The sequence below is a fragment of the Coregonus lavaretus genome (genome assembly GCF_964263955.1).
Source record: "Coregonus lavaretus genome assembly, chromosome: 11".
In the NCBI taxonomy this organism is placed as follows: Eukaryota; Metazoa; Chordata; class Actinopteri; order Salmoniformes; family Salmonidae; genus Coregonus; species Coregonus lavaretus.
This window is the reverse complement of record NC_139998.1, coordinates 45,788,765-45,812,180: the sequence shown is the minus strand read 5'-3', so window position 1 is coordinate 45,812,180 and position 23,416 is coordinate 45,788,765. Positions and strand designations below refer to the sequence as shown.

General features: G+C 46.5%; 1 protein-coding gene across 2 annotated transcripts in view; it reads left to right on the top strand.

Annotated features, from left to right (window-relative positions):
- The window catches only part of abca7 (ATP-binding cassette, sub-family A (ABC1), member 7), a 44,124-nt gene that overhangs the window by 364 nt on the left and 20,344 nt on the right, over positions 1 to 23,416 (top strand). Inside the window, exons 1-25 of one of the 2 annotated variants that reach the window (XM_084171786.1) lie at positions 195 to 281; positions 1,849 to 1,951; positions 2,746 to 2,839; positions 3,726 to 3,867; positions 4,219 to 4,346; positions 4,655 to 4,776; positions 5,167 to 5,361; positions 7,776 to 7,868; positions 8,261 to 8,498; positions 8,873 to 9,012; positions 9,178 to 9,294; positions 9,612 to 9,803; positions 10,148 to 10,353; positions 10,724 to 10,900; positions 11,179 to 11,401; positions 11,672 to 11,893; positions 12,321 to 12,525; positions 18,909 to 19,022; positions 19,124 to 19,295; positions 19,841 to 19,972; positions 20,628 to 20,767; positions 21,007 to 21,144; positions 21,322 to 21,542; positions 21,934 to 21,991; positions 22,269 to 22,471. In XM_084171786.1, coding sequence (XP_084027912.1) covers positions 1,886 to 1,951; positions 2,746 to 2,839; positions 3,726 to 3,867; positions 4,219 to 4,346; positions 4,655 to 4,776; positions 5,167 to 5,361; positions 7,776 to 7,868; positions 8,261 to 8,498; positions 8,873 to 9,012; positions 9,178 to 9,294; positions 9,612 to 9,803; positions 10,148 to 10,353; positions 10,724 to 10,900; positions 11,179 to 11,401; positions 11,672 to 11,893; positions 12,321 to 12,525; positions 18,909 to 19,022; positions 19,124 to 19,295; positions 19,841 to 19,972; positions 20,628 to 20,767; positions 21,007 to 21,144; positions 21,322 to 21,542; positions 21,934 to 21,991; positions 22,269 to 22,471 — 3,738 coding nt within the window. In that variant the 5' untranslated portion in view covers positions 195 to 281; positions 1,849 to 1,885. Of the gene's footprint in view, positions 1 to 194; positions 282 to 1,848; positions 1,952 to 2,745; positions 2,840 to 3,725; positions 3,868 to 4,218; positions 4,347 to 4,654; positions 4,777 to 5,166; positions 5,362 to 7,775; positions 7,869 to 8,260; positions 8,499 to 8,872; positions 9,013 to 9,177; positions 9,295 to 9,611; positions 9,804 to 10,147; positions 10,354 to 10,723; positions 10,901 to 11,178; positions 11,402 to 11,671; positions 11,894 to 12,320; positions 12,526 to 18,908; positions 19,023 to 19,123; positions 19,296 to 19,840; positions 19,973 to 20,627; positions 20,768 to 21,006; positions 21,145 to 21,321; positions 21,543 to 21,933; positions 21,992 to 22,268; positions 22,472 to 23,416 lie in introns of those variants that run through there. The other variant, XM_084171787.1, reaches the window with a different exon arrangement.

Genomic DNA, 23,416 nt, shown 5'->3' with positions numbered 1-23,416 from the left:
AACACTGTACGTGTCATACTCCTGGCCAATCATCTTCATTTGTGTACCAAAATAGTGGAAGAATTGACGGTGTTGCAACCAATGAGACAGGAAACCGGTTTCTGTGAGGCCTGTCATAATCCTCCTTTAGCCAATAAACATCCACCAGTGGGCGTAAAGTCTGTAGATTTCATCTCCAATTACAAACACTTGAAATACACAGTTTACGTCAATGCGGTACCGAAAAGACTTATTTGGGACATCTACACTGATAAATAGGAATACTGTCATTCATGCAAAAGGTGAGCATATTACATTCTAGTCCCGGGATGCCTCTTGAGGCTAAATTACCTAATTTAATCCTTAATACTGCGTAGGCTGCTTTATCCGACACACGTTAGCATCACTTCGGGAAAATAGAATGTTCAGTTGTTATATTCTGTCAATTTTTGTAGCTATGATAACATGTGTATAACCAGTCATTTATTTTAATGTATCATAATTGTCAATTTTTATAGTTTGATTGTATAATAATTTTCTTTAACAAAAAACATTTTTGCTGACTTGTTTGAATGAATACCACTGGTATACAGCCCTGTAAATGATGACGTTTAATTTAGTTACAATTTGATTAATGAAGACCTTAATTTTAATTGAATTAATTAGTAATGAATGTCTAATGAACGTGTTAAGATACATGTATTGAGTGATCGCTGTGTAGTGTAGCATTAACTGGTATGGCATGTTGTTGACATACTTTCTCTACCCCAAAATATGTGGTCATATCCATTGTCATAAACATTTAGTAATGTCTCTCTTATTAATTTTAGGGTGCAGTTTTAATATTTTATTTGAGCCCGGTCAGTTGATATTCTCTATGGGGGAGACCGGGTTGGCTTAAGTAGGCCTATTTGTCTGCTGACCACCTGTGTCATTCATCCAGGCCCCAGCTGGGTTCTCAATTGAACTGTGTTCTGTACAGTCATTTCCATGTCTGACATCAGCCTTACCATTTTTATCTGGTTGTTGTGCAGAGGTTTAAAGAAAAGGAACTCATTGAGCATGTATTGTGATGTCCTATTAATTTATTTGCACATTATGGTAATAAGCATGCTATAAAAGTTTACTGCGGATAAAGTGAATAGTTGTACACAGATGAATGCACACATAATAGCTTGACACTAGGGGTAGGCCTATGAAAAATTCCTGAGGTGAATTTGCAAGTGAAATCACTTGTGTGTTTGCTGGTGAATTAATTTAGATGACACAATGCTGTTTATCAACAAATGATAGGACGTGGAAGCATTTGTTGAGCAAAAGTTAATTTAGAAATCTCAGAATCACGTAAACCAATTGGGATAATGAGGATTGCAGGATCAACCTAGGGGGGAGTCTTGAGCAGATTTAACGTTGTCTCCTCCGTGACATAATAGCATAGTATCCTCCTCTTCATGCTATGTCATTGTGTTTTTGTTAAATATTTATCCTCTCCAGTATTAGATAACATTACTCTCAAAGTTTTCCAACTGTAGCTACACTACATCTGTAAAGTACAAATGTGTAATTAAAAGAGCTTGTTTATTGTCTGGATTAAACTGACCTGTCCTGATCTATCAGTGTCTTCAGACTCCCTGTGAGGATGTAGGATTTACAGGACAGTGTGCTCCCATCTGTACCTGAATTAGCCATGTACTGTGGAAATAAGGAATACGTTAAGATAAGAAATATCCATATTTTTCTGCCTGTTTTACATTTCCAAGTGGAGGTGCTAGAACTGCTGTTGTGTAGTTCATTATCTTTGGTCAGAAAATAATTTTTTAGTCAAGACACAGGTGTCCAACTGTTCTCCCTCATGTTTTGTTCCTATAGTGCTGCACTATGGCTTGGTAGCACCTTGCAGCACAACATGGGGATTGGGACTCAGCTCTTGCTCCTGCTCTGGAAGAACATCACTTACCGCAGGAGGAACAAGGTGGGAACTGAACTGGCATGTGTTCAGTGGTGTAGCAGTAGTTGGCCCTGCATCACGTTAACAGATGAAACTAGGATGTAAAGAGCCAACATGTCTCTATGTACCACTTGTCTTATGTATTCTAATTCTGATTCTAACGTTCCTATTGAACATGTCCCCTTTTTATCTTTAATGAAATTGATATCCATGATGTAGCCTAACTAATTAATGAGGCCTTTTTTACCATTAGGCTACAGGTGCAATCTGTTGTCTTAAGACCCCTAACATAAACTAACTTTAAGCATCAGTTGTCAGAGCACCTTACCGATCACTGCACCTGTACACAGCCCATCTGAAATTAGCCCACCCAACTACCTCATCCCTATATTGTTATTTATTTTGCTCTTTTGCACCCCAGTATCTCTATTTGCACATAATCTCTTGCACATCTAGCATTCCAGTGTTAATACTAATTGTAATTATTTTGCACTATAGCCTATTTATTGCCTTACCTCCATAACTTGCTACATTTGCACACACTGTATATATATTTTCTGTTGTATTTTATGACCTTATGTTTTTTTTACCCCATATGTAACTCTGTTGTTGTTTTTATCGCACTGCTTTGCTTTATCTTGGCCAGGTCGCAGTTGTAAATGAGAACTTGTTCTCAACTGGCTTACCTGGTTAAATAAAGGTTAAATAAAATAAAATAAAATAAAAATAAAAGGCAGGCATCAAATGCAACGGTAGCTACTAGCCACTATTAGCCTAATGTGTGTGAGGATGATGATGTAATCCCTCCCTCCCTACAGATCCAGTTGATTATCGAGCTGGTCTGGCCTCTGTTCCTGTTCCTCATCCTCATCTCAGTGCGTCACTCTCATCCTCCCTACAAACAGAGCCAATGTGAGTGCCCATCAGTCCGTCTACTCTTGTGTTGACAGTGCTGCTCTAGTGTAAACTGCCTACCAGCTCGCTGTGACACACAGGTTAAACGCTCCCTCCCCGCCCCTGAAATTTCCAGCCAACCACATAAGATGATTAGCTAGGTGAGAGTGATTCTGGGTGCCGCCAGACTTTTTCCAACCTGTTCTGCTCTTGATAGACGTCTTGCTTATTTAAAGACTCTTGTCATGCAGTGGGGTCAATCTCGCAGTCATAACGTTGTATGTATTTTAGCTCAATCTCAGTGTTTACATTTGTCCATGGTTCAGGTCATGACTGGTTGCCTCCCACATTAATCCTATCAGTCCCGAGACCCCAGCAAAAACAGGCTTTTATCTGACTTTCATTTATCTGCATGTCCAGCCCTTATATTTAGCCTCACAATGAAGTGGTGTACCCTTTTCTTTTCAGGACAACCAGGGCTACAAGTAGAATACAAAACAATTTGACAAACAGTTGCATTCACGCTCTTTATTGACAAATGTCAATAGACATAAGGTTTGCCAAAGCAAAAACCTGATAAAAATGAATGTATATGAATGCTGTAAGTACAGAAATAGTTTGCTCAGTGGGAAATGAATATCCAACTAGTCAGTGACAACTGTGTGGAGTTTGTGACAGCAACTATGTGAGCTTGTGATCGTCAATGTTTAAAAGGGGTAAGAAGGTGGGACTCATTGGGATAACAATGTTCCGACAGACATCTCAGAGACTAGGCCAATCCTACTGTGTGTGATTATTACACACATCAAAATATAGCACAGGAACTGGGCAACAGTTCAACAGTGTTTTGCATGTCTCAGGTCAATCCCACAGCTAACACGTTTGTGTGTGTGTATAATTCCAGGTCATTTCCCCAACAAGGCACTTCCCTCAGCAGGCACCCTGCCATGGGTTCAGGGGATCATCTGCAACATCAACAACCCCTGCTTCCACAGCCCCACTCAGGGGGAGACCCCAGGGCGGGTGGGCAACTTTGACAACTCCATGTGGGTATACTGCAGTGTATTTGTGTGTGGCCAAAGTACTTAATTGGTGGCTGTTGAACATCAGGGATTTGGGCAAGTTCTGTTTCAATGTGTTCTGATAAAGTGGTCTCAGTCAAATTATGTGATAAAATTAAAGTAAATGATTTAGGGCATAAATTGGAATCAGAACATTTCAAAATGTTTATTTTTTACAAATATATATATATATTTTTTTATTTTAACTGAATTGGAGTTGACATCTAACCCTACTGCATGCCACTGAGTTGTTTGATATTAAGCTTTAATTGTATAACAATCAAATCCATAAAACTGTTTTATCTCTGACCCCAAGTGTTTTTTTTTCTCCTGCAGACTCTCTCGACTCTTAGTGGACTCCCAGACAATCTTGTCCTACAGTGGTAACCAGACAGCCTTCTCTGGCTTTCAGGACCTTCTAGATACTATACGGAGACTTGGAGAGAGGCCAGGCGCCTGGCCAAGTATGTGGCTGTCTATTCAACATATTTCCCTAGATGGTTGTTGTATAGTTGAGTTTGGTATGTCCAGTTACTTGTTTACATTGTATATTTAATCCAAAGAAAAGTCAAAAGACTAAATCAACCTGTACTTAGGTATGGCTTGGGATGATATATGTGTACTTGAGACGGTGAATATGGATCAGAGTATTCCAGTCCGCAAATCCTCTGTGGATTGTCTCAAACAGGCGCAAACAATGAAAAGTGTCTGTCTGTCCGTGCTGTTTGTTGTCCAGTTATGTCCTGATTCATGTTTTTTGTTTACGTTACAGATCTTCCTGTGGGAGAATACCTGCGAGCCAATCAGACCTTCTCCAACTTTCTCTTGACCAATGGCAGCCTGTCTCCCTCTGCCCTAGACCAGCTGTTTAGGGCTCGCCTGAACTTTCAGGTGGTAAGCACTGCAGTAAACCCCTCCATGACACCACCGTCAACCACTGTAACACATATTGACTCCCAGTCAGGCTAAAAGTAGCTCATGAGTTCAACCAACATAGTATATGCACAGTAAAAACCCCAATTGAATCAGCGGTGAACATAAACCTGATTATTTACATGCCTACAACTCATAATTCATACCACTTACATTATTTAGCAGACACTCTTATTCAGAGCGACTTACAGTAGTGAGTGCATACAATTTCATAATGGTCCCTCGTAGAAATCGAACCTACAACCCTGACGTTGCAAGCGCCATGCTCTACCAACTGAGCCACACGGGAACACTTGTTTTACATCTTCTGTGTCTTTGGGTATCTTCTTGACCACATGTATCTCTCTGTAGGTGTCTCTGGCAGGCACTGGAGTGATGCTGAAGGACATTGTGTGCAATTCCACTGTGCTGAGCCAGTTCCTCACTGTAGATCAAGAGGATTCTATGGCGGAGCTGCAGAGCCAGCTCTGTGCCATCCCAGCCGACTCCCTGCAGCAAGCAGAGCAGCTCTTCCTCTCCCAGCTGGACTTCAGCAAGTTCTTCACGGTCAGTTGAGGTCGCACACTCTCTGTCAGTGGCTGTTCATGTTGTTGTGAAAGGAAAATTATATTGCTGTTTTCCTATCGAAGTGCATGTAAATAAACTTGATATACAAAAATATTTGGCCACTCTTGGAGGAAAATGTAAGTTTATATGCTATAACAATGGGTCACATAGTATGTCTGCTAGCTCTTTTATAGTTTAATTCTACTTGACAACAGGTGCTTATTGTTGTCTTCCAAGAATCAACTACTGTACTGTATGCATGAAGTTAATGAATCAACTACTGTACTGTATGCATGAAGTTAATGAATCAACTACTGTGTCATGTTCTTAGCTGTGAACAAGCTAAGAACATCTGTCTTTCATCCACTGTACAAAATACTCTTTAGTTACAGGGACTACATTAAAGCTCTAAATATGCACTCAATTCACATTAGGAGTGGAAAAGAATAGTCTGGTCTACAGTGAGGGAAAAAAGTATTTGATCCCCTGCTGATTTTGTACATTTGCCCACTGACAAAGAAATGATCAGTCTATAATTTTAATGGTATGTTTATTTGAACAGTGAGAGACAGAATAACAACAAAAAAATCCAGAAAAACGCATGTCAAAAATGTTATAAATTGATTTGCATTTTAATGAGGGAAATAAGTATTTGACCCCCTCTCAATCAGAAAGATTTCTGGCTCCCAGGTGTCTTTTATACAGGTAAAGAGCTGAGAGTGCTCCTAATCTCAGCTTGTTACCTGTATAAAAGACACCTGTCCACAGAAGCAATCAATCAATCAGATTCCAAACTCTCCACCATGGCCAAGACCAAAGAGCTCTCCAAGGATGTCAGGGACAAGATTGTAGACCTACACAAGGCTGGAATGGGCTACAAGAACATCGCCAAGCAGCTTGGTGAGAAGGTGACAACAGTTGGTGCGATTATTCGTAAATGGAAGAAACACAAAATAACTGTCAATCTCCCTCGGCCTGGGGCTCCATGCAAGATCTCACCTCGTGGAGTTGCAATGATCATGAGAACGGTGAGGAATCAGCCCAGAACTACACGGGAGGATCTTGTCAATGATCTCAAGGCAGCTGGGACCATGGTCACCCAGAAAACAATTGGTAACACACTACGCCGTGAAGGACTGAAATCCTGCAGCGCCCGCAAGGTCCCCCTGCTCAAGAAAGCACATATGCAGGACCGTCTGAAGTTTGCCAATGAACATCTGAATGATTCAGAGGAGAACTGTGTGAAAGTGTTGTGGTCAGATGAGACCAAAATCGAGCTCTTTGGCATCAAATCAACTCGCCGTGTTTGGAGGAGGAGGAATACTGCCTATGACCCCAAAAACACCATCCGCACCGTCAAACATGGAGGTGGAAACATTATGCTTTGGGGGTGTTTTTCTGCTAAGGGGACAGGACAACTTCACCGCATCAAAGGGACGATGGACGGGGCCATGTACCGTCAAATCTTGGGTGAGAACCTCCTTCCCTCAGCCAGGGCATTGAAAATGGGTCGTGGATGGGTATTCCAGCATGACAATGATCCAAAACACCCGGCCAAGGCAACAAAGGAGTGGCTCAAGAAGAAGCACATTAAGGTCCTGGAGTGGCCTAGCCAGTCTCCAGACCTTAATCCCATAGAAAATCTGTGGAGGGAGCTGAAGGTTCGAGTTGCCAAACGTCAGCCTCGAAACCTTAATGACTTGGAGAAGATCCGCAAAGAGAAGAGGGACAAAATCCCTCCTGAGATGTGTGCAAACCTGGTGGCCAACTACAATAAACGTCTGACCTCTGTGATTGCCAAAAAGGGTTTTATCGCCAAGTACTAAGTCATGTTTTGCAGAGGGGTCAAATACTTATTTCCCTCATTAAAATGCAAATCAATGTCTAAAAAAATTTACATGCGTTTTTCTGGATTTTTTTGTTGTTATTCTGTCTCTCACTGTTCAAATAAACCTACCATTAAAATTATAGACTGATCATGTCTTTGTCAGTGGGCAAATGTACAAAATCAGCAGGGGATCAAATACTTTTTTCCCTCACTGCATATAGTCCACTGAATTCTGTAAGAAATTGCTTGTTCAGTTTGGCCATTTACTTTTGGATTATATTATTATTGATTTATTTTGGCTGCTGTGATGGAATGAGCAGACCCTCTGCAATTATGTGGCTTTATTTAGAAATGTTTAGGAGAGCTCAAAATTAATTTGTATTGGGGAACACAACTGTTTGAAGGCTTTTAGAAAGCTCATTTACCATAGCATTTGTGCTAATGTAGCATCCTACTCTTAACACTAACATAGAATATCATTGCACCCAATAGAATCTCCAATCTTCAGAGTCTCTAGATGGAAGTAATGGACAACAGATCAAAGCTAAATCCCAAGGTTAATCCTGGCTCTCCTTTCCTCCCTCAGAGAGACAGACTGAGGGCCAACGCCGGTGACCTCCGGGTCATCAGTCAAGCGGTCACCTCCGTGTCCAAGGAGTTGGCAGTACTCATGGATGACGTAAGAACACCCTCTTCTATTCTTTCTTTGACATTGATTTACTGTTGACTGTTTACTTATGTTGCCATCCTGTCTACCATCTGTTGTATGAGTTGTTCTCAATATTACATTCCGTTTTTTCCTCACCTACTGCGGTGTGATGCAATAAGTTATATCTCTTAGGTAAATGAGAATTAGCCATTTCTATAGTTAGCCGTTCAAGCTTGAATACCTGACTTGATAGCTTTGTGACACTGCCTAAAATACATTCTCACTCAGTAGTAGCAAAACAATGCTTCACATCCGCCTGCAGGAAAGTCAATTCATGTTGCATCTCCCCCCTCTTTCTTCTCTCTCCACTTACTTTTTCCTCTCTCTTTTCTCTCTTACTCCCTCCTCTTTTTTCTCGCTAGCTGTCCTCTCTCTCCAGCTTTAGGGAGTTGAACTCGGAGCTGCGTCTGCTCTCGCCAGAGAACCGCTCGGCCCTGCCGCGGGAGAGCTTCAGGGCCTTCTCCAGGATTATGTGTGGCCACCCTGAGGTGGGCGGCGAGAGGATCCCTTCACTCAACTGGTACGAGGACAACGACATCAAGTCCTTTCTGGGCAAGAACGGCACCGAGGACAACAACATGGACAAGGACAACGTCACCAGTGAGAGAGAGAGAGACTTCAAAGTTCACTAGATATCTATAGGGTTTCTGTGTGGTAGCATTAGCTAATACTAATTAAAAGCAAGACTAGCATACCTGTAGATAATCTTGGATGAAAGGGGATTTGATAATTAGATTGACGTGTGTTTACCTCTTTTTGGGTGGTAGATGAATTGACGTATGTTCAAAAGGTGTATTGTTTACAATAAGTGGTGAGCTGATGAGCCAACAACCTACCTACCATGGGTGTTGTGTTGTGTCATGAAAAAATGTATGCACTCACTAACTGTAAGTCGCTCTGGATAAGAGCGTCTGCTAAATGACTAAAAATGTAAATGTAAATGACAAAAATGTAAATGTAAATGTTTCTCCCAGCCCCGTACTGTAAAAGCTTGATCCAGAGCCTGGAGTCCAACCCACTGTCTCGCATCGTGTGGCGAGGGATCAAGCCCCTGTTCATTGGCAAGCTGCTGTACACACCAGACACCCCTGCCGTACACGACGTCATGAAAGAGGTACATCAAGCCTCTGTTGTCTTTTCACACTCATTCCATTCGCTCTGTATTTCTTGGTGTTGTAAAAAAAAATATCTCTATGCTTGTAACTATTTTATTTTTTATTTTTTTATGAAGTTCTGTTTATTTATTTTTTCTTCTATGATCCTCTGTCTTCACCTGTAGGTGAACAAGACCTTCCAGGACCTGCAGATCCTACAGGAGCTGAATGGTGCCTGGATGGAGGTGGGACCTGGTATCAAGACCTACATGGAGAGTAGTGTGGAGATACAGCTGCTGCAGGTACTGCACACATTAAATATGCCAACAAACCTGGAACGGTCTTGATTAAGAAAACGTCACCGCGGATACTGTGTGGCAGTAGCTATGACGTAGCAACCAAAGTGCATGTTCACTATTACTATTGTGTATTGTGTTTATGAAGAGCCTACTGTATACGTTGCTTAAGTGCCAAGTAGTCCATACCATAGGAGCCAGCCAGCCAGGACATCTAGGAATTAGAGCCTCCCTGGTGAGAGTGGTACTATTTCTAGTCTGGCCTTTGAAATCCTCCTCATTTGGCAGCTTTGGCCAACCGTGTCACTTCCTCTGTGTGGCAGGATCTACTGAGGCGGCCAGAGGTAGCCGTGTTGGTCAACCTGCAGCTGGAGGACACTTCCTGGACGGCCAAGCGCATTGCCCGCTTCCTGTCCACGCCCAACGAACCCAGGAAAGAAGGAGCGCCCCCTACCTGGCTGGATGTGTACACTGACCTGAACAACACCATCACCACCCTGGCTCAAGTCACCCAAGTAGCTACCCCTCCTCCTACTCACCCATCTATGCTGTGTATTGTAGATCAGTGGTCACCAACCCTGGTTCTGAAGAGCTTGTCAAGACCTTGATTAGTGTAACGTTTACTTAACCGTTAATTCGTCTAATTAGTTTAGTTGTTCTACCACTGAATTAGAAGTTGTCATTGGCATTGTGTCTATGTGAGTTAGCTTCACTAGTCTACAGTTGTGGTTTCAGCCATTGTGTATGTACTTATTACAGTGTGTATAACTTCACCCATTCCCTCACATTGAGTTACATTATGTTTATCTTGTACATTGTTTTGTACTGTAACATTACTCATGTCCTTGTTATCCTTCAGTGTTTCTCCCTGAACAAGCTGGAGGGTGCTGCCACAGAGGGCCAGATGATTGACAGGGCCTTGGAGCTGCTGGGGGAGAGAGAGTTCTGGGCTGGGATAGTGTTCCTCCTGCCCAACACCACCTCACCCGATCTGCCCCCTCACGTCACATACAAGATCCGTATGGACATCGACGATGTCGCACGCACCAACAAGATCAAGGACAGGTAAACTCACTCAGTGGAACGTTTGATATGAACAATGCTATTGGTTGCATTTTGGGTCATCGGGTCAAAGGTTACTATTGATCCAATGACCCAACATTTTACGGTTGATCCAAGTCTATGATGATTTTAAAAGTTTTTACCCAACTTAAAGCCCACTTCTGTTGAGTTGCTGATACAAAGAATCAGGGCTGGTAACCCTGGCTAGCTCTGTTGCCCCCTGCCTAAAATTGTCTTATTGTAATGTTATGGGTACATTTTCCCCTGATAGACTTCCACTATTGCTTTAGATGCAACCATGGTGCTGCTGCATGACAATACCTGTTGCCAATATAATGTTCCATAAATGTTAATGGGAATGTTTCCCCCCCAGGTTCTGGGACCCAGGCCCAGCAGCGGACCCCTTCAGTGACATGCGCTACATCTGGGGGGGCTTTGTGTACGTACAGGACCTGGTGGAGAGAGCTGTGGCCCGCGTGCTGAGTGGTGTGGAGCAGACCACTGGCCTCTACATCCAGCAGATGCCCTACCCCTGCTACGTGGATGACGTGTGAGTAGGACTTTAATGTTATGTTTAAAAGAGCATTGAAGTCACATTTGGGTAGGATCTCTTGTCAAATTCAGTCTATTGTGAAATAAACAGGATTTGAAAACCTCCTCAACCTCCTCAACTTTTTTCCCCACCCATCCTCCTCTCTCTCAACTTTTCCTTTTATTCATGCTCTATGAAACGGTTTCACATACTATCTATTACCCACCCATATTACCTCATACCTGTCTTCCCTTACCTTCTCTTTTCTTCTATCTTGTCTTCTCTCCCTCCTCCAGTTTCCTACGTGTGCTGAACCGCTCGCTGCCCCTGTTCATGACGCTGGCGTGGATCTACTCGGTGGCCATGATCATCAAGGGCGTGGTGTACGAGAAGGAGGCGCGGCTCAAGGAGACCATGAGGATCATGGGGCTTGGTACAGGCCAGCTGTGGGTCAGCTGGTTCATCAGCAGCCTGGTGCCCTTCCTGGTCAGCGCCGGCCTCCTCATTGCTCTGCTCAAGGCATGTGGTCTAATAGCCTTGTGTTGATTATTTAGTCACTTGTTTATTTTGCCCGGGACCATGCACAGCTTGTTTTTTGCTTCAGAGGCTATCAAGCCAATTATCAAGCCATTTTGTATCTGCAGTCTTTTGGCAGGACTGAAAAGTATTCACATCACAGCTATGCAGTTGTCCTAGAATCTTGCCCTGGATTAATGACTGTGTTCTTTACAGCACTCTGTATAGTTTTAAGGCATTGCAGTAGGGATACTGTTTGTTCTCTTCCTCCAGTGGGGGGACATCCTGCCCTACAGCAACCCGACTGTGGTGTTCTTCTTCCTGACGGCTTTCGCTACGGCCACCATCATGCAGTGTTTCCTCATCAGCACCTTCTTCTCCCGGGCCAACCTGGCGGCCGCCTGCGGAGGCCTCATCTACTTCGCCCTCTACCTGCCCTACGTGCTGTGTGTGGCCTGGAGAGACCACCTCACCACCACACACCGTGTCCTAGCCGTGAGTCCTCATAATACACATTCTCACCACCACACACCGTGTCCTAGCCGTGAGTCCTCATAATACACATTCTCACCACCACACACCGTGTCCTAGCCGTGAGTCCTCATAATACACATTCTCACCACCACACACCGTGTCCTAGCCGTGAGTCCTCATAATACACATTCTCACCACCACACACTGTGTCCTAGCCGTGAGTCCTCATGATACACATTCTCTTTGTTGTGTTTTGTTGAGGTTTCCGTGAGTCGTTTTTTGTTGATAAGGAAGAATGATTATGGTACTGTATTTAACCCATTACTTGCTGCTGATAGGTTGCTCTTTTGAATGAGGTTTGGAATCTCAATGGTGTCACCTGTATAAATATATGAAATTAACCCATCCAATCTGGTAGTACTACAAATTCTCATCTCTCTCCCCACAGAGCCTGTTTTCCCCTGTGGCCTTTGGCTTTGGCTGTGAGTATTTCTCCCAGTACGAGGAGCAAGGAGTGGGCATCCAGTGGTTCAACCTGCATTCCAGCCCCATGGAGGGAGACACCTACAGTTTCACCACGTCCATAATCATGCTGCATATCGATGCATGTATCTACGCTCTGGCCACCTGGTACATTGAAGCTGTTTTCCCAGGTAAGGAAATTAATTGTTGAACATTTCTTTTATTGATAACTGCTCTATGGTTTCATGCCATTTTGTATAAAAGTGCATATTAAAATACATATTATAATGAACGTGTAACTGCATTGCCAGTGCACCTTTGCAGAAAATGGCACTTTGACAAACTAAAACTGCACTTATTGTGATGAGGTGGTGTTGAAGGAGTCAGGCGCAGGAGGGTAAATCACAGAATAACAGGCTTTAATCCGCAAAATACAGGTTTACGCAGAAATGCATCAAACACACTCCAGGGCACAAAACAGGCGCACTGGAAAATACTCCCGTCGATACAAAATACACGAGCTCCACCGAGCTTCACTAACCTCCACAATAAACAATCACCCACACAGACAAGGAAGCAGAGGGAACACTTATACAATGACTAATGAGGGAATAAGGACCAGCTGTGTGTGATTGAAGACAAGACAAATGGATTGATGATAAATGGATCGGCAGTAGCTAGTAAGTCGGTGATGCCGAACACCGAAACCTGCCCGAACAAGGAGGGGAGGCAGCCTCGGCGGAAGTCGCGACAGTACCCCCCCCTTGACGCGCGGCTCCACCTGCGTGCCAACCCCGGCCTTGGGGATGGCCAGGAGGACGCGGAGCAGGGCAAGCCGGAATGCGACGGTGGAAATACCGTAACATGGAGGGATCGAGGATATCCCTCACCGGGACCCAGCACCGTTCCTCCGGACTGTACCCCTCCCACTCCACGAGGTACTGAAGTCCCCCCCACCCGACGCCTCGAATCCAGGATAGAACGGACAGAGTACGCCGGGGCCCCCTCGATGTTCAGAGGAGTTGGAGGGACCTCCCGCACCTCAGACTCCTGGAGTGGACCAGCTACCACCGGCCTGAGGAGAGACACGTGAAACGAGGGGTTAATACGGTAATCAGGGGGAAGTAATAACCTATAAGTGACCTTGTTGACTCTCCTCAGGACTTTGAACGGTCCCACAAACCGCGGGCTCAGCTTCCGGCAGGGCAGGCGGAGGGGCAGATTCCGGGTGGAGAGCCAGACCCGATCCCCCGGTACAAAGACGGGGGCCTCACTGCGGTGGCGGTCAGCGTTGGCCTTCTGACGGCGCGTTGGAGGTGAACCTGGGCAGCATCCCACGTCTCCTCCGCGCGCCGAAACCAGTCATCCACCGCAGGAGCCTCGGTCTGGCTCTGGTGCCATGGTGCCAGAACCGGTTGGTAACCTAGAACACACTGGAAAGGCGTTAGGTTAGTGGAGGAGTGGCGGAGAGAGTTCTGGGCATATTCTGCCCATGGCAAGAACACCGACCACTCCCCCGGCTGGTCCTGGCAGTAGGACCGCAGGAACCTACCCACGTCCTGATTTTCCCGTTCCACCTGCCCATTACTCTCAGGGTGGAACCCAGAGGTCAGGCTGACCGAGACCCCCAGACGTTCCATGAACGCCTTCCAGACCTTGGACGTGAACTGGGGACCTTGGTCAGACACTATATCTTCTTGTACCCCGTAGTGCCGGAAGACGTGTGTAAACAGGGCCTCCGCAGTTTGCAGAGCTGTGGGGAGACCGGGCAGAGGAAGGTGGCGGCAGGCTTTAGAAAAGCGGTCCACATGACCAGGATGGTGGTGTTACCTTGGGAGAGGGGAAGATCAGTCAGAAAATCAACACTTAGGTGAGACCATGGTCGTTGTGGAACTGGTAAAGGTTGTAACTTACCAGCTGGGAGGTGCCTAGGTGCCTTACTCTGGGCGCACACCGAGCAGGAGGAGACTTACACCCTCACGTCCTTAGCCAAGGTAGGCCACCAGTATTTTCCGGTCAGGCAACGCACTGTACGGCCGATATCTGGGTGACCAGAGGAGGGTGACGTGTGTGTGCCCAGTAGATCAGACGATCACGGATAAGAGCAGGCACGTACTGTAGCCCATCTGGACACTGAGGTGGAGAGGGATCCGTGCGTAATTCCTGCTCTATATCCGCGTCCATCGCCCATATTACCGCCGCCACAATGCAGGAGGCCGGCAGTATGAGGGTGTTGTCGCTGGGCCTCTCCTCTGTGTCATACAGCCGGGACAGTGCGTCTGCCTTCACGTTCTTTGTACCCGGGATGTATGATAGAGTGAAGTCAAACCGGGTGAAGAATAGGGCCCACCTGGCCTGGCGAGGATTCAGCCTCCTCGCAGCCCGGATGTACTCCAGGTTATGGTGGTCCGTCCAGACGAGAAAAGGGTGTTTTACCCCCTCGAGCCAATGCCTCCACGCGGTCAAGGCTCGGACAACAGCCAACAGCTCCCGTTCACCAACGCCGTAGTTCTGCTCCGCCGGGCTGAGCTTCTTAGAGAAGAACACACAGGGGTGGAGCTTGGGTGGCGTACCCGAGCGTTGAGACAGGACAGCTCCTATCCCAACCTCGGACGCATCCACCTCCACTACGAACGGTAGTGATGAATCGGGGTGGGCCAGTACCGTGGCTGAGGTGAACAGACCCCGCAGTTTGCTGAAGGCCAGGTCAGCCTCAGCAGACCAGCGGAGCCCGGACGGCCCACCCTTCAACAGGGATGCAATGGAAGCTGCGACCTTGCCAAAGCCCCGGATAAACCTGCGATAGTAGTTGGCAAAGCCAAGGAAGCGCTGCACCTCCTTAACCGTGGTTGGAGTCGGCCAATTACGCACGGCTGAAATGCGATCTCCCTCCATCCCCACACCTGAGGTGGAAATGCGGTATCCAAGGAAGGAGACAGACTGCTGGAAAAACATACACTTCTCTTCCTTAGCATAAAGGTCATTTTCCAACAGTCGGGCCAGCACCTTGCGAACCAGGGACATATGCTCGGCGCGCGTAGTGGAATACACCAGGAAGTCATCGATGTAGACCACTACACCGCGACCAAGCATGTCCCGGAACACCTCGTTCACAAAGGACTGGAAAACTGAGGGAACATTCATCAAACCATAGGGCATCACCAGGTATTCATAATGCCCCGTGGTTGTGCTGAATGCTGTCTTCCACTCATCTCCCTCTCGGATACGCACCAGGTTGTAGGCATTCCTGAGATCTAATTTGGAGAAGAAGCGCGCCCCATGCATTGATTCAATCACTGAAGGAATGAGGGGGAGAGGATAACTAAATCTTATCGTCTCCCTGTTCAGTGGTCGATATTCAATGCACGGGCGCAGACCTCCGTCCTTCTTCTTCACAAAGAAGAAACTCGAGGAGGCAGGTGAAGTGGAGGGACGTACTGTGGGGAGAACAAGTATTTGATACACTGCCGATTTTGCAGGTTTTCCTACTTACAAAGCATGTAGAGGTCTATAATTTTTTATCATAGGTACACTTCAACTGTGAGAGACAGAATCTAAAACAACAGTCCAGAAAATCACATTATATTATTTTTAAGTAATTAATTTGCATTTTATTGCATGACATAAGTATTTGATCACCTACCAACCAGTAAGATTTCCGGCTCTCACAGACCTGTTAGCTTTTCTTTAAGAAACCCTCCTGTTCTCCACTCATTACCTGTATTAACTGCACCTGTTTGAACTCGTTACCTGTATAAAAGACACCTGTCCACACACTCAATCAAACAGACTCCAACCTCTCCACAATGGCCAAGACCAGAGAGCTGTGTAAGGACATCAGGGATAAAATTGTAGACCTGCACAAGGCTGGGATGGGCTACAGGACAATAGGCAAGCAGCTTGGTGAGAAGGCAACAACTGTTGGCGCAATTATTAGAAAATGGAAGAAGTTCAAGATGACGGTCAATCACCCTCGGTCTGGGGCTCTATGCAAGATCTCACCTCGTGGGGCATCAATGATCATGAGGAAGGTGAGGGATCAGCCCAGAACTACACAGCAGGACCTGGTCAATGACCTGAAGAGAGCTGGGACCACAGTCTCAAAGAAAACCATTAGTAACACACTACGCCGTCATGGATTAAAATCCTGCAGCGCACGCAAGGTCCCCCTGCTCAAGCCAGCGCATGTCCAGGCCCGTCTGAAGTTTGCCAATGACCATCTGGATGATCCAGAGGAGGAATGGGAGTAGGTAATGTGGTCTGATGAGACAAAAATAGAGCTTTTTGGTCTAAACTCCATTCGCCGTGTTTGGAGGAAGAAGAAGGATGAGTACAACCCCAAGAACACCATCCTAACCGTGAAGCATGGAGGTGGAAACATCATTCTTTGGGGATGCTTTTCTGCAAAGGGGACAGGACGACTGCACCGTATTGAGGGGAGGATGGATGGGGCCATGTATCGCGATATCTTGGCCAACAACCTCCTTCCCTCAGTAAGAGCATTGAAGATGGGTCGTGGCTGGGTCTTCCAGCATGACAATGACCCGAAACACACAGCCAGGGCAACTAAGGAGTGGCTCCGTAAGAAGCATCTCAAGGTCCTGGAGTGGCCTAGCCAGTCTCCAGACCTGAACCCAATAGAAAATCTTTGTAGGGAGCTGAAAGTCCGTATTGCCCAGCAACAGCCCCGAAACCTGAAGGATCTGGAAAAGGTCTGTATGGAGGATTGGGCCAAAATCCCTGCTGCAGTGTGTGCAAACCTGGTCAAGACCTACAGGAAACGTATGATCTCTGTAATTGTAAACAAAGGTTTCTGTACCAAATATTATGTTCTGCTTTTCTGATGTATCAAATACTTATGTCATGCAATAAAATGCAAATTAATTACTGTATATTACCCCTGGCGCAGGGACTCGTGACATATGTTTCCATAGCCACTGTTTCAGCCTGTGACAGGGGGTATATATGACTCCTGGGAGGTACAGCGTCTAACCGGAGGTTTATCGCGCAATCCCCCGCCCGATGGGGCGTGGAATGGATAGGGGAATCAATGGAATGCCTATACGGTGTGCGAATGCCCTGTCCATAAAGTTCCCAGCTGCGCCTGAATCGACTAGCGCCTTACACTGGGGAACTACCATGTGCTCAGGAAAGGAGATGTGTATTTTACAGTGCGCAGCAGAGGGCTCTGAACGAGTGTGGGTGTTCGATACCTGGGGTGATGCGAGAGTGCCCTGCCTGCCGCCTCCAAACCCAGAAGAGCGTGTGGTGAAATGTCACTTCGCGCCACCAGTGTGACACTGGCGCTTTCACTCTCCGCTCTCTTGGCTAGCGGTTCCCCCCATCACCATCGGTTCGGATCCGAGTTGGCCGGGATCGTACCGGGCAGACCTCCTCCAGGACGTCCTCTGGTTGCCAGCAGGTTGTCCAAACAAATGGCCATGTCCACCAGTTGCGAGAAGGACAACATGGTGTCACGGCAGGCTAGCTCCCATCGGATGTCCTCTCGCAGATGGCACCGGAAATGGTCGATCAGGGCCCGCTCATTCCACCCGGACCCAGCTGCCAGAGTTCAAAACTCCAATGTGAAGTCCTGCGCAGTCCTCGTCCCCTGCCTCAGGTGGACCAGCTGCTCGCCCGCCTCTCGACCCTCGGGCGGGTGATCGAAGACCGCCCGGAAGAGGCGAGCGAACTCCCCGTAGTTCTCCAACGCGGCTCCTCCTTCGTTCCACACCGCGTTGGCCCACTCCAGGGCTTTCCCCGAGAGGCAGGAGACGAGAGCGGACACCTTCTCCCGCTCCGATGGGACTGGCCGGATGCTGGAGAAGTAGAGCTCCAGTTGGAGAAGGAATCGTTGGCACAGCGCCGCTGTCCCGTCGAAGTCCCGTGGTCGGGATATCTGGATCCCTCCGGGTGCTGGGGTGTAGGTGGTGGGATCCGGTTGGCCAGCTGGTCTCGACGGATCGGGCTCTCTCCTCTCCAGGCGTTGGACGACCTGAAGAACCCGATCCATCGCTTCACCCAAGCTGGCTAGCATAGTTGAATGCTCCTGGACCCGTTCCACGACTCCAGGCATGCACGTCTCTCCCGCTAACTCCATAGCGGGTGGGTGATTCTGTGATGAGGTGATGTTGAAGGAGTCAGGTGCAGGAGGGTAAATCACAGAATAACAGGCTTTAATCCGCAAAATACAGGTTTACACAGAAATGCGTCAAAAACACTCCAGGGCACAAAACAGGCGCACTGGAAAATACAAGGCACACGGGAAAATACTCCCGTCGATACAAAATACACAGGCTCCACCGAGCTTCACTAACCTCCACAATAAACAAACCCACACAGACAAGGACGCAGAGGGAACACTTATACAATGACTAATGAGGGAATAAGGACCAGGTGTGTGTGATTGAAGACAAGACAAATGGAGTGATGATAAATGGATCGGCAGTAGCTAGTAAGCCGGTGACGCCGAACGCCGAAACCTGCCCGAACAAGGAGGGGAGGCAGACTTGGTGGAAGTCGTGACACTTATACTGGTATGACTAAACACACGTTGTTGGGATCTTTTGTCCAGGTGAATATGGGGTGCCCAGGCCATGGAATTTCGTGTTCAGTTTGAACTATTGGGGAGGAATTCCTCTAGAGGCCGGCATACCCATCCCTCCTGCTCCCAGAGGACAGGGAGGAGGTAAGAAAAACATGCACGCACGCACACACACACACTAAATATGATGTAAAAAACAGACACCATTTTATGGTATTGAGGCTCCCTCTCTGTACCTGTCTCAGATCGAATCGAAGCCGACCCCTCTCACCTCATACTGGGTGTGGCCATCCGCAACCTGGTCAAAATCTATAAGCAAGGCGCCAAGCTGGCGGTCAACCACCTCAATCTCAAGTTCTACGAAGGCCAGATCACCTCTTTCCTGGGGCACAACGGTGCTGGCAAAACAACCACCATGTAAGGGCTGTGCTTTAAGAACCATTGAATCAATATAGTAGAACAGCCAACACCACCATGTCAACCTGCACCTACATTACAGACACATAGAAATGAATGGTGATGTGGTGCTTATGTACAGTAGGTGTTTTGTATTGCTTATGGATGTGTTACGTATTGTCGCGCTAATCGAGGGCCATTGTACTTGTTATGTATTGCTTATGAATGTTCTATGAACCTCTAATTTAGGGTTATCATGATAAAATACACAGTTCATTTCCATTGACAGGTCTAATCTCGGGCCCTTGTACTTGTTGATGTGGTGCTTATGTAAGTGTTATATATTGCTTATGAATGTGCTATGAAGCTCTAATGTAGGGTTATAACTTATAATTGGCGATGTAGTAGTTAAAAAATAAGTGGGTAAACTCTGCCGTTTGTGGTGAGTAAAGTAATTATTTCTATGCTTTCGATGCATTTTCTGCAAAATGTGGGTAAATGTCGTTTACATGCGTTTACCCTCCACTGGTTATAATGCTTAATACACAGTTCATTTCAATTAACAGGTCTATCCTGACGGGTCTGTTTCCCCCCACGGCTGGGACCGTGTACATTAAGGGCATGGACATCCGCACTGACATGGACATCATCAGGAAGACCCTGGGAGTGTGTCCTCAGCACAATGTCCTTTTTGACATGTAAGCCCCTGCTCTACTCTTGAATACATGTCATTAAGTAATGTATCCTATACATGTATTTCATTATATTGTAGTGCATAGGATTACTACCATGTTGACTCCATTTATGGAGTGCTTGTTTTCTATCTTCCTAAGTTAATTAATTCCTTGGTGATGTTAAAGCTGCAATATGTGAGAAATGTGAGTTATAGATCTGTCAATCTCATTGAAAGCAAGTCTAAGAAGCGGTATATCTGTTCTATGTGCGCTATTTCTATGCTTCGTTTCGTTTTTGCGTCTTTTACTTTTAGTTTTGTACACCAGCTGAAAATACAATATTAATTTTTGGGGGAAAATATATTTCACAGTGGTTTAGATGGTACAATGATTCTCTACACTATACATTGCTTGTTTTGTCACATAAACTGAAATTAGGCGAACTATTAGACATTTTCTTATCAGGAAATGGCGGAGCGATTTCTGCATATTGCACCTTTAAATAACTGATATGACAAAGATGAAAAATCACTAGAGGGAATCTAAATAACGAAAGGCCCCATTCACTTAATCTCTTGCCCCTCAGGCGCCATCTTAAAACATTTACCCACTGTACATGTAAAACAGTGTGATGGTACTCAATCAGCCCTCTGACTTTAACCTTGTTATTCTTGTATAGTCTGACCGTAGAGGAGCATGTGTGGTTCTATGGTCGTCTGAAGGGCCTATCAGGCGACGAGGTGAGGAAGGAGTTGGACACTCTCCTGGAGGACGTGGGCCTGCTGCACAAACGCCACGAACAGACCAGGAACCTGTCTGGTATGGTTCCCTCCCTCCCTCCCTCCCTCTACTATTCGACATCCATTACATATATGGCCTTCAGCTGTATACTTTACAGAATAACATATCCTTCAATAACCACTACATATACAATACCACACTCAAGTTCTCTCTGTGTGTGTGTGTGTGTATTTCTTTCTCTCTCTGTCCCTCTGTGTCTCTCTGTCGTCTCTGTCCCTCTTTCTCTCTCGCCCCCTGTCTCTGTCTCTATCTCTCAGGTGGTATGCAGAGGAAGCTGTCGGTGGCCATAGCATTTGTGGGGGGCTCTAAGGTGGTGGTCCTGGATGAGCCCACAGCTGGGGTGGACCCCTATTCCCGTCGAGGCATTTGGGACCTGCTGCTCAAGTACCGCAAAGGTTAGCCCTGAACTGTGTCTAGGGTTGCAACATTTTCCGTAAACTTTTCCAAAATTCCCAGGATTTCCAGAAAGCCCTGGTCTAACTTGGTTGCGGAGTTGACCATTTCATGTAAATTCAGGTGCAATATAATGAAATTGAATCTACTTTATCTTTTTCTTCTTCTCTCTCAATCAGATCGCACCATCATCCTCTCCACCCACTACATGGATGAGGCTGACCTTCTCGGAGACCGCATAGCCATCATCTCCCAGGGGAAGCTGTGCTGCTGCGGCTCCCCTCTCTTCCTCAAGGCCAAGCTGGGGATGGGCTACTACCTCACCGTCGTCAAGAAGGAGGGACTGGATACTCGAACCCCCAGTAGTGCCAGCGCTACCAAACTGCCCCCTGCCACAAAGGTGAGTGAGAGATTGTATACCCCTGCAAATTAAATTTCAGCAGGAATACATTGTGTGCTGAGCCCTTAATCACAAAGCGTCTCAGAATAGGATTGCTGATCTAGGATCAGGTCCCCCTGTCCTCATAATTATGATCTAAAAGACAAAACTAATTCTACATCAGCACTCTAACTCTGAGAAACTTTGTGAATATGGGCCCTGAAGACCATTTTACCAGTGCATCTTAATAGTCAAAAGTGTCTCTCCTTGTCTCATTTACTTCTGAGAGGAGAGGAGAAGGTCATTGTAGACTATCGCGATAGGGCTGTGTATACTGTGGGATGCTAAAGGTCATGACTTTTATCACTGAACTATGAACCCTTCGCTGATTGTCTCTCCCTCTATATTTCAGGACAGCGACTCCTCCATGAGTGACGACACAGGATTGGGCAGTGATGTTAGCGGCTCAGGTGGGGTCTCCCACCCAAAGTCACTTAGTGACTTTCTGCTAGCTGTGTGTTGACTTCTCGCCATTATTGAAGACACCTGTAAAAACAACCATTTCGCTTGACTGTTCTGTTCGTCCATAGCTAACCAAATGGCGAGCCTCTACCCCCCTACAGACTGATCTGAGGGGATCAGATAGGTCTACTCAAGTATCTAGTGGGGGGTTAGGGCATGTTTCTGGACAGTGAAGTTTCAAACCTCCTCTTTCTCCCTCTCCCTCTCGCTCACTCCCCCCAACAGATCTGGCCGCCCTGTTGGCCCTGGTGCAGCGTCACATCCCCGGGGCCCGGCTGGTGGAGGACGTGGGGCGTGAGGCGGTCATCAACCTGCCCCAGAAGTCGGTAGAGGACAGCAGCCTGGCCATCTTCCTCACCGAGCTTGACAGGAGGCAAGCTGATCTGGGCATCACCAGCTACGGCCTGTCTGACACCACCCTGGAGGAGGTGAGGAGAGGACACACACGTGTGTATATATACACATACAGTGCATTCGGAAAGTATTCAGATCCCTTTACTTTTTCCACATTTTATTACGTTACAGCCTTATTCTAAATGGATTAAATTGTTCTTTTCCCCCTCATCAATCTACACACAATACCCCATAATGACAAAGCAAAAACAGGTTTTTTGAAATTTTTGCAAGTATTCAGACCCTTTACTCAGTACTTTGTTGAAGCACCTTTGGCAGCGATTACAGCCTTGTGTCTTCTTGGGTATGATGCTACAAGCTTGGCACACCTGTATTTGGGGAGTTTCTCCCATTCCTCTCTGCAGATCCTCTCAAGCTTTGTCAGGTTGGATGGGGAGCGTCGCTGCACAGCTATTTTCAGGTCTCTCCAGAGATGTTCGATCACGTTCAAGTCCGGGCTCTGGCTGGACCCCTCAAGGACATTCTGAGACTTGTCTCGAAGCCACTCCTTCATTGTCTTGGCTGTGTGCTTAGGGTTGTTGTACTGTTGGAAGGTGAGCCTTCACCCCAGTCTGAGGTCCTGAGTGCTCTGGAGCAGGTTTTCATCAAGGATCTCGCTGTACTTTGCTCCGTTCATCTTTCCCTCGATCCTGACTAGTCTCCCAGTCCCTGCCACTGAAAAACATCCCTTCAGCATGATGCTGCCACCACCATTCTTCACCGTAGATATGGTGCCAGGTTTCGTCCAGACATAACGCTTGGCATTCAGGCCAAGGAGTTCAATCTTGGTTTCATCAGACCAGAGAATCTTGTTTCTTTATGTGCCTTTTGGCAAACTCCAAGCGGGCTGTCATGTGCCTTTTACTGAGGAGTGGCATCCATCTGGCCACTCTAACATAAAGGCCTGATTGGTGGAGTGCTGCAGACATGGTTGTCCTTCTGGAAGGTTTTCCCATCTCCACAGAGGAACTCTGGAGCTC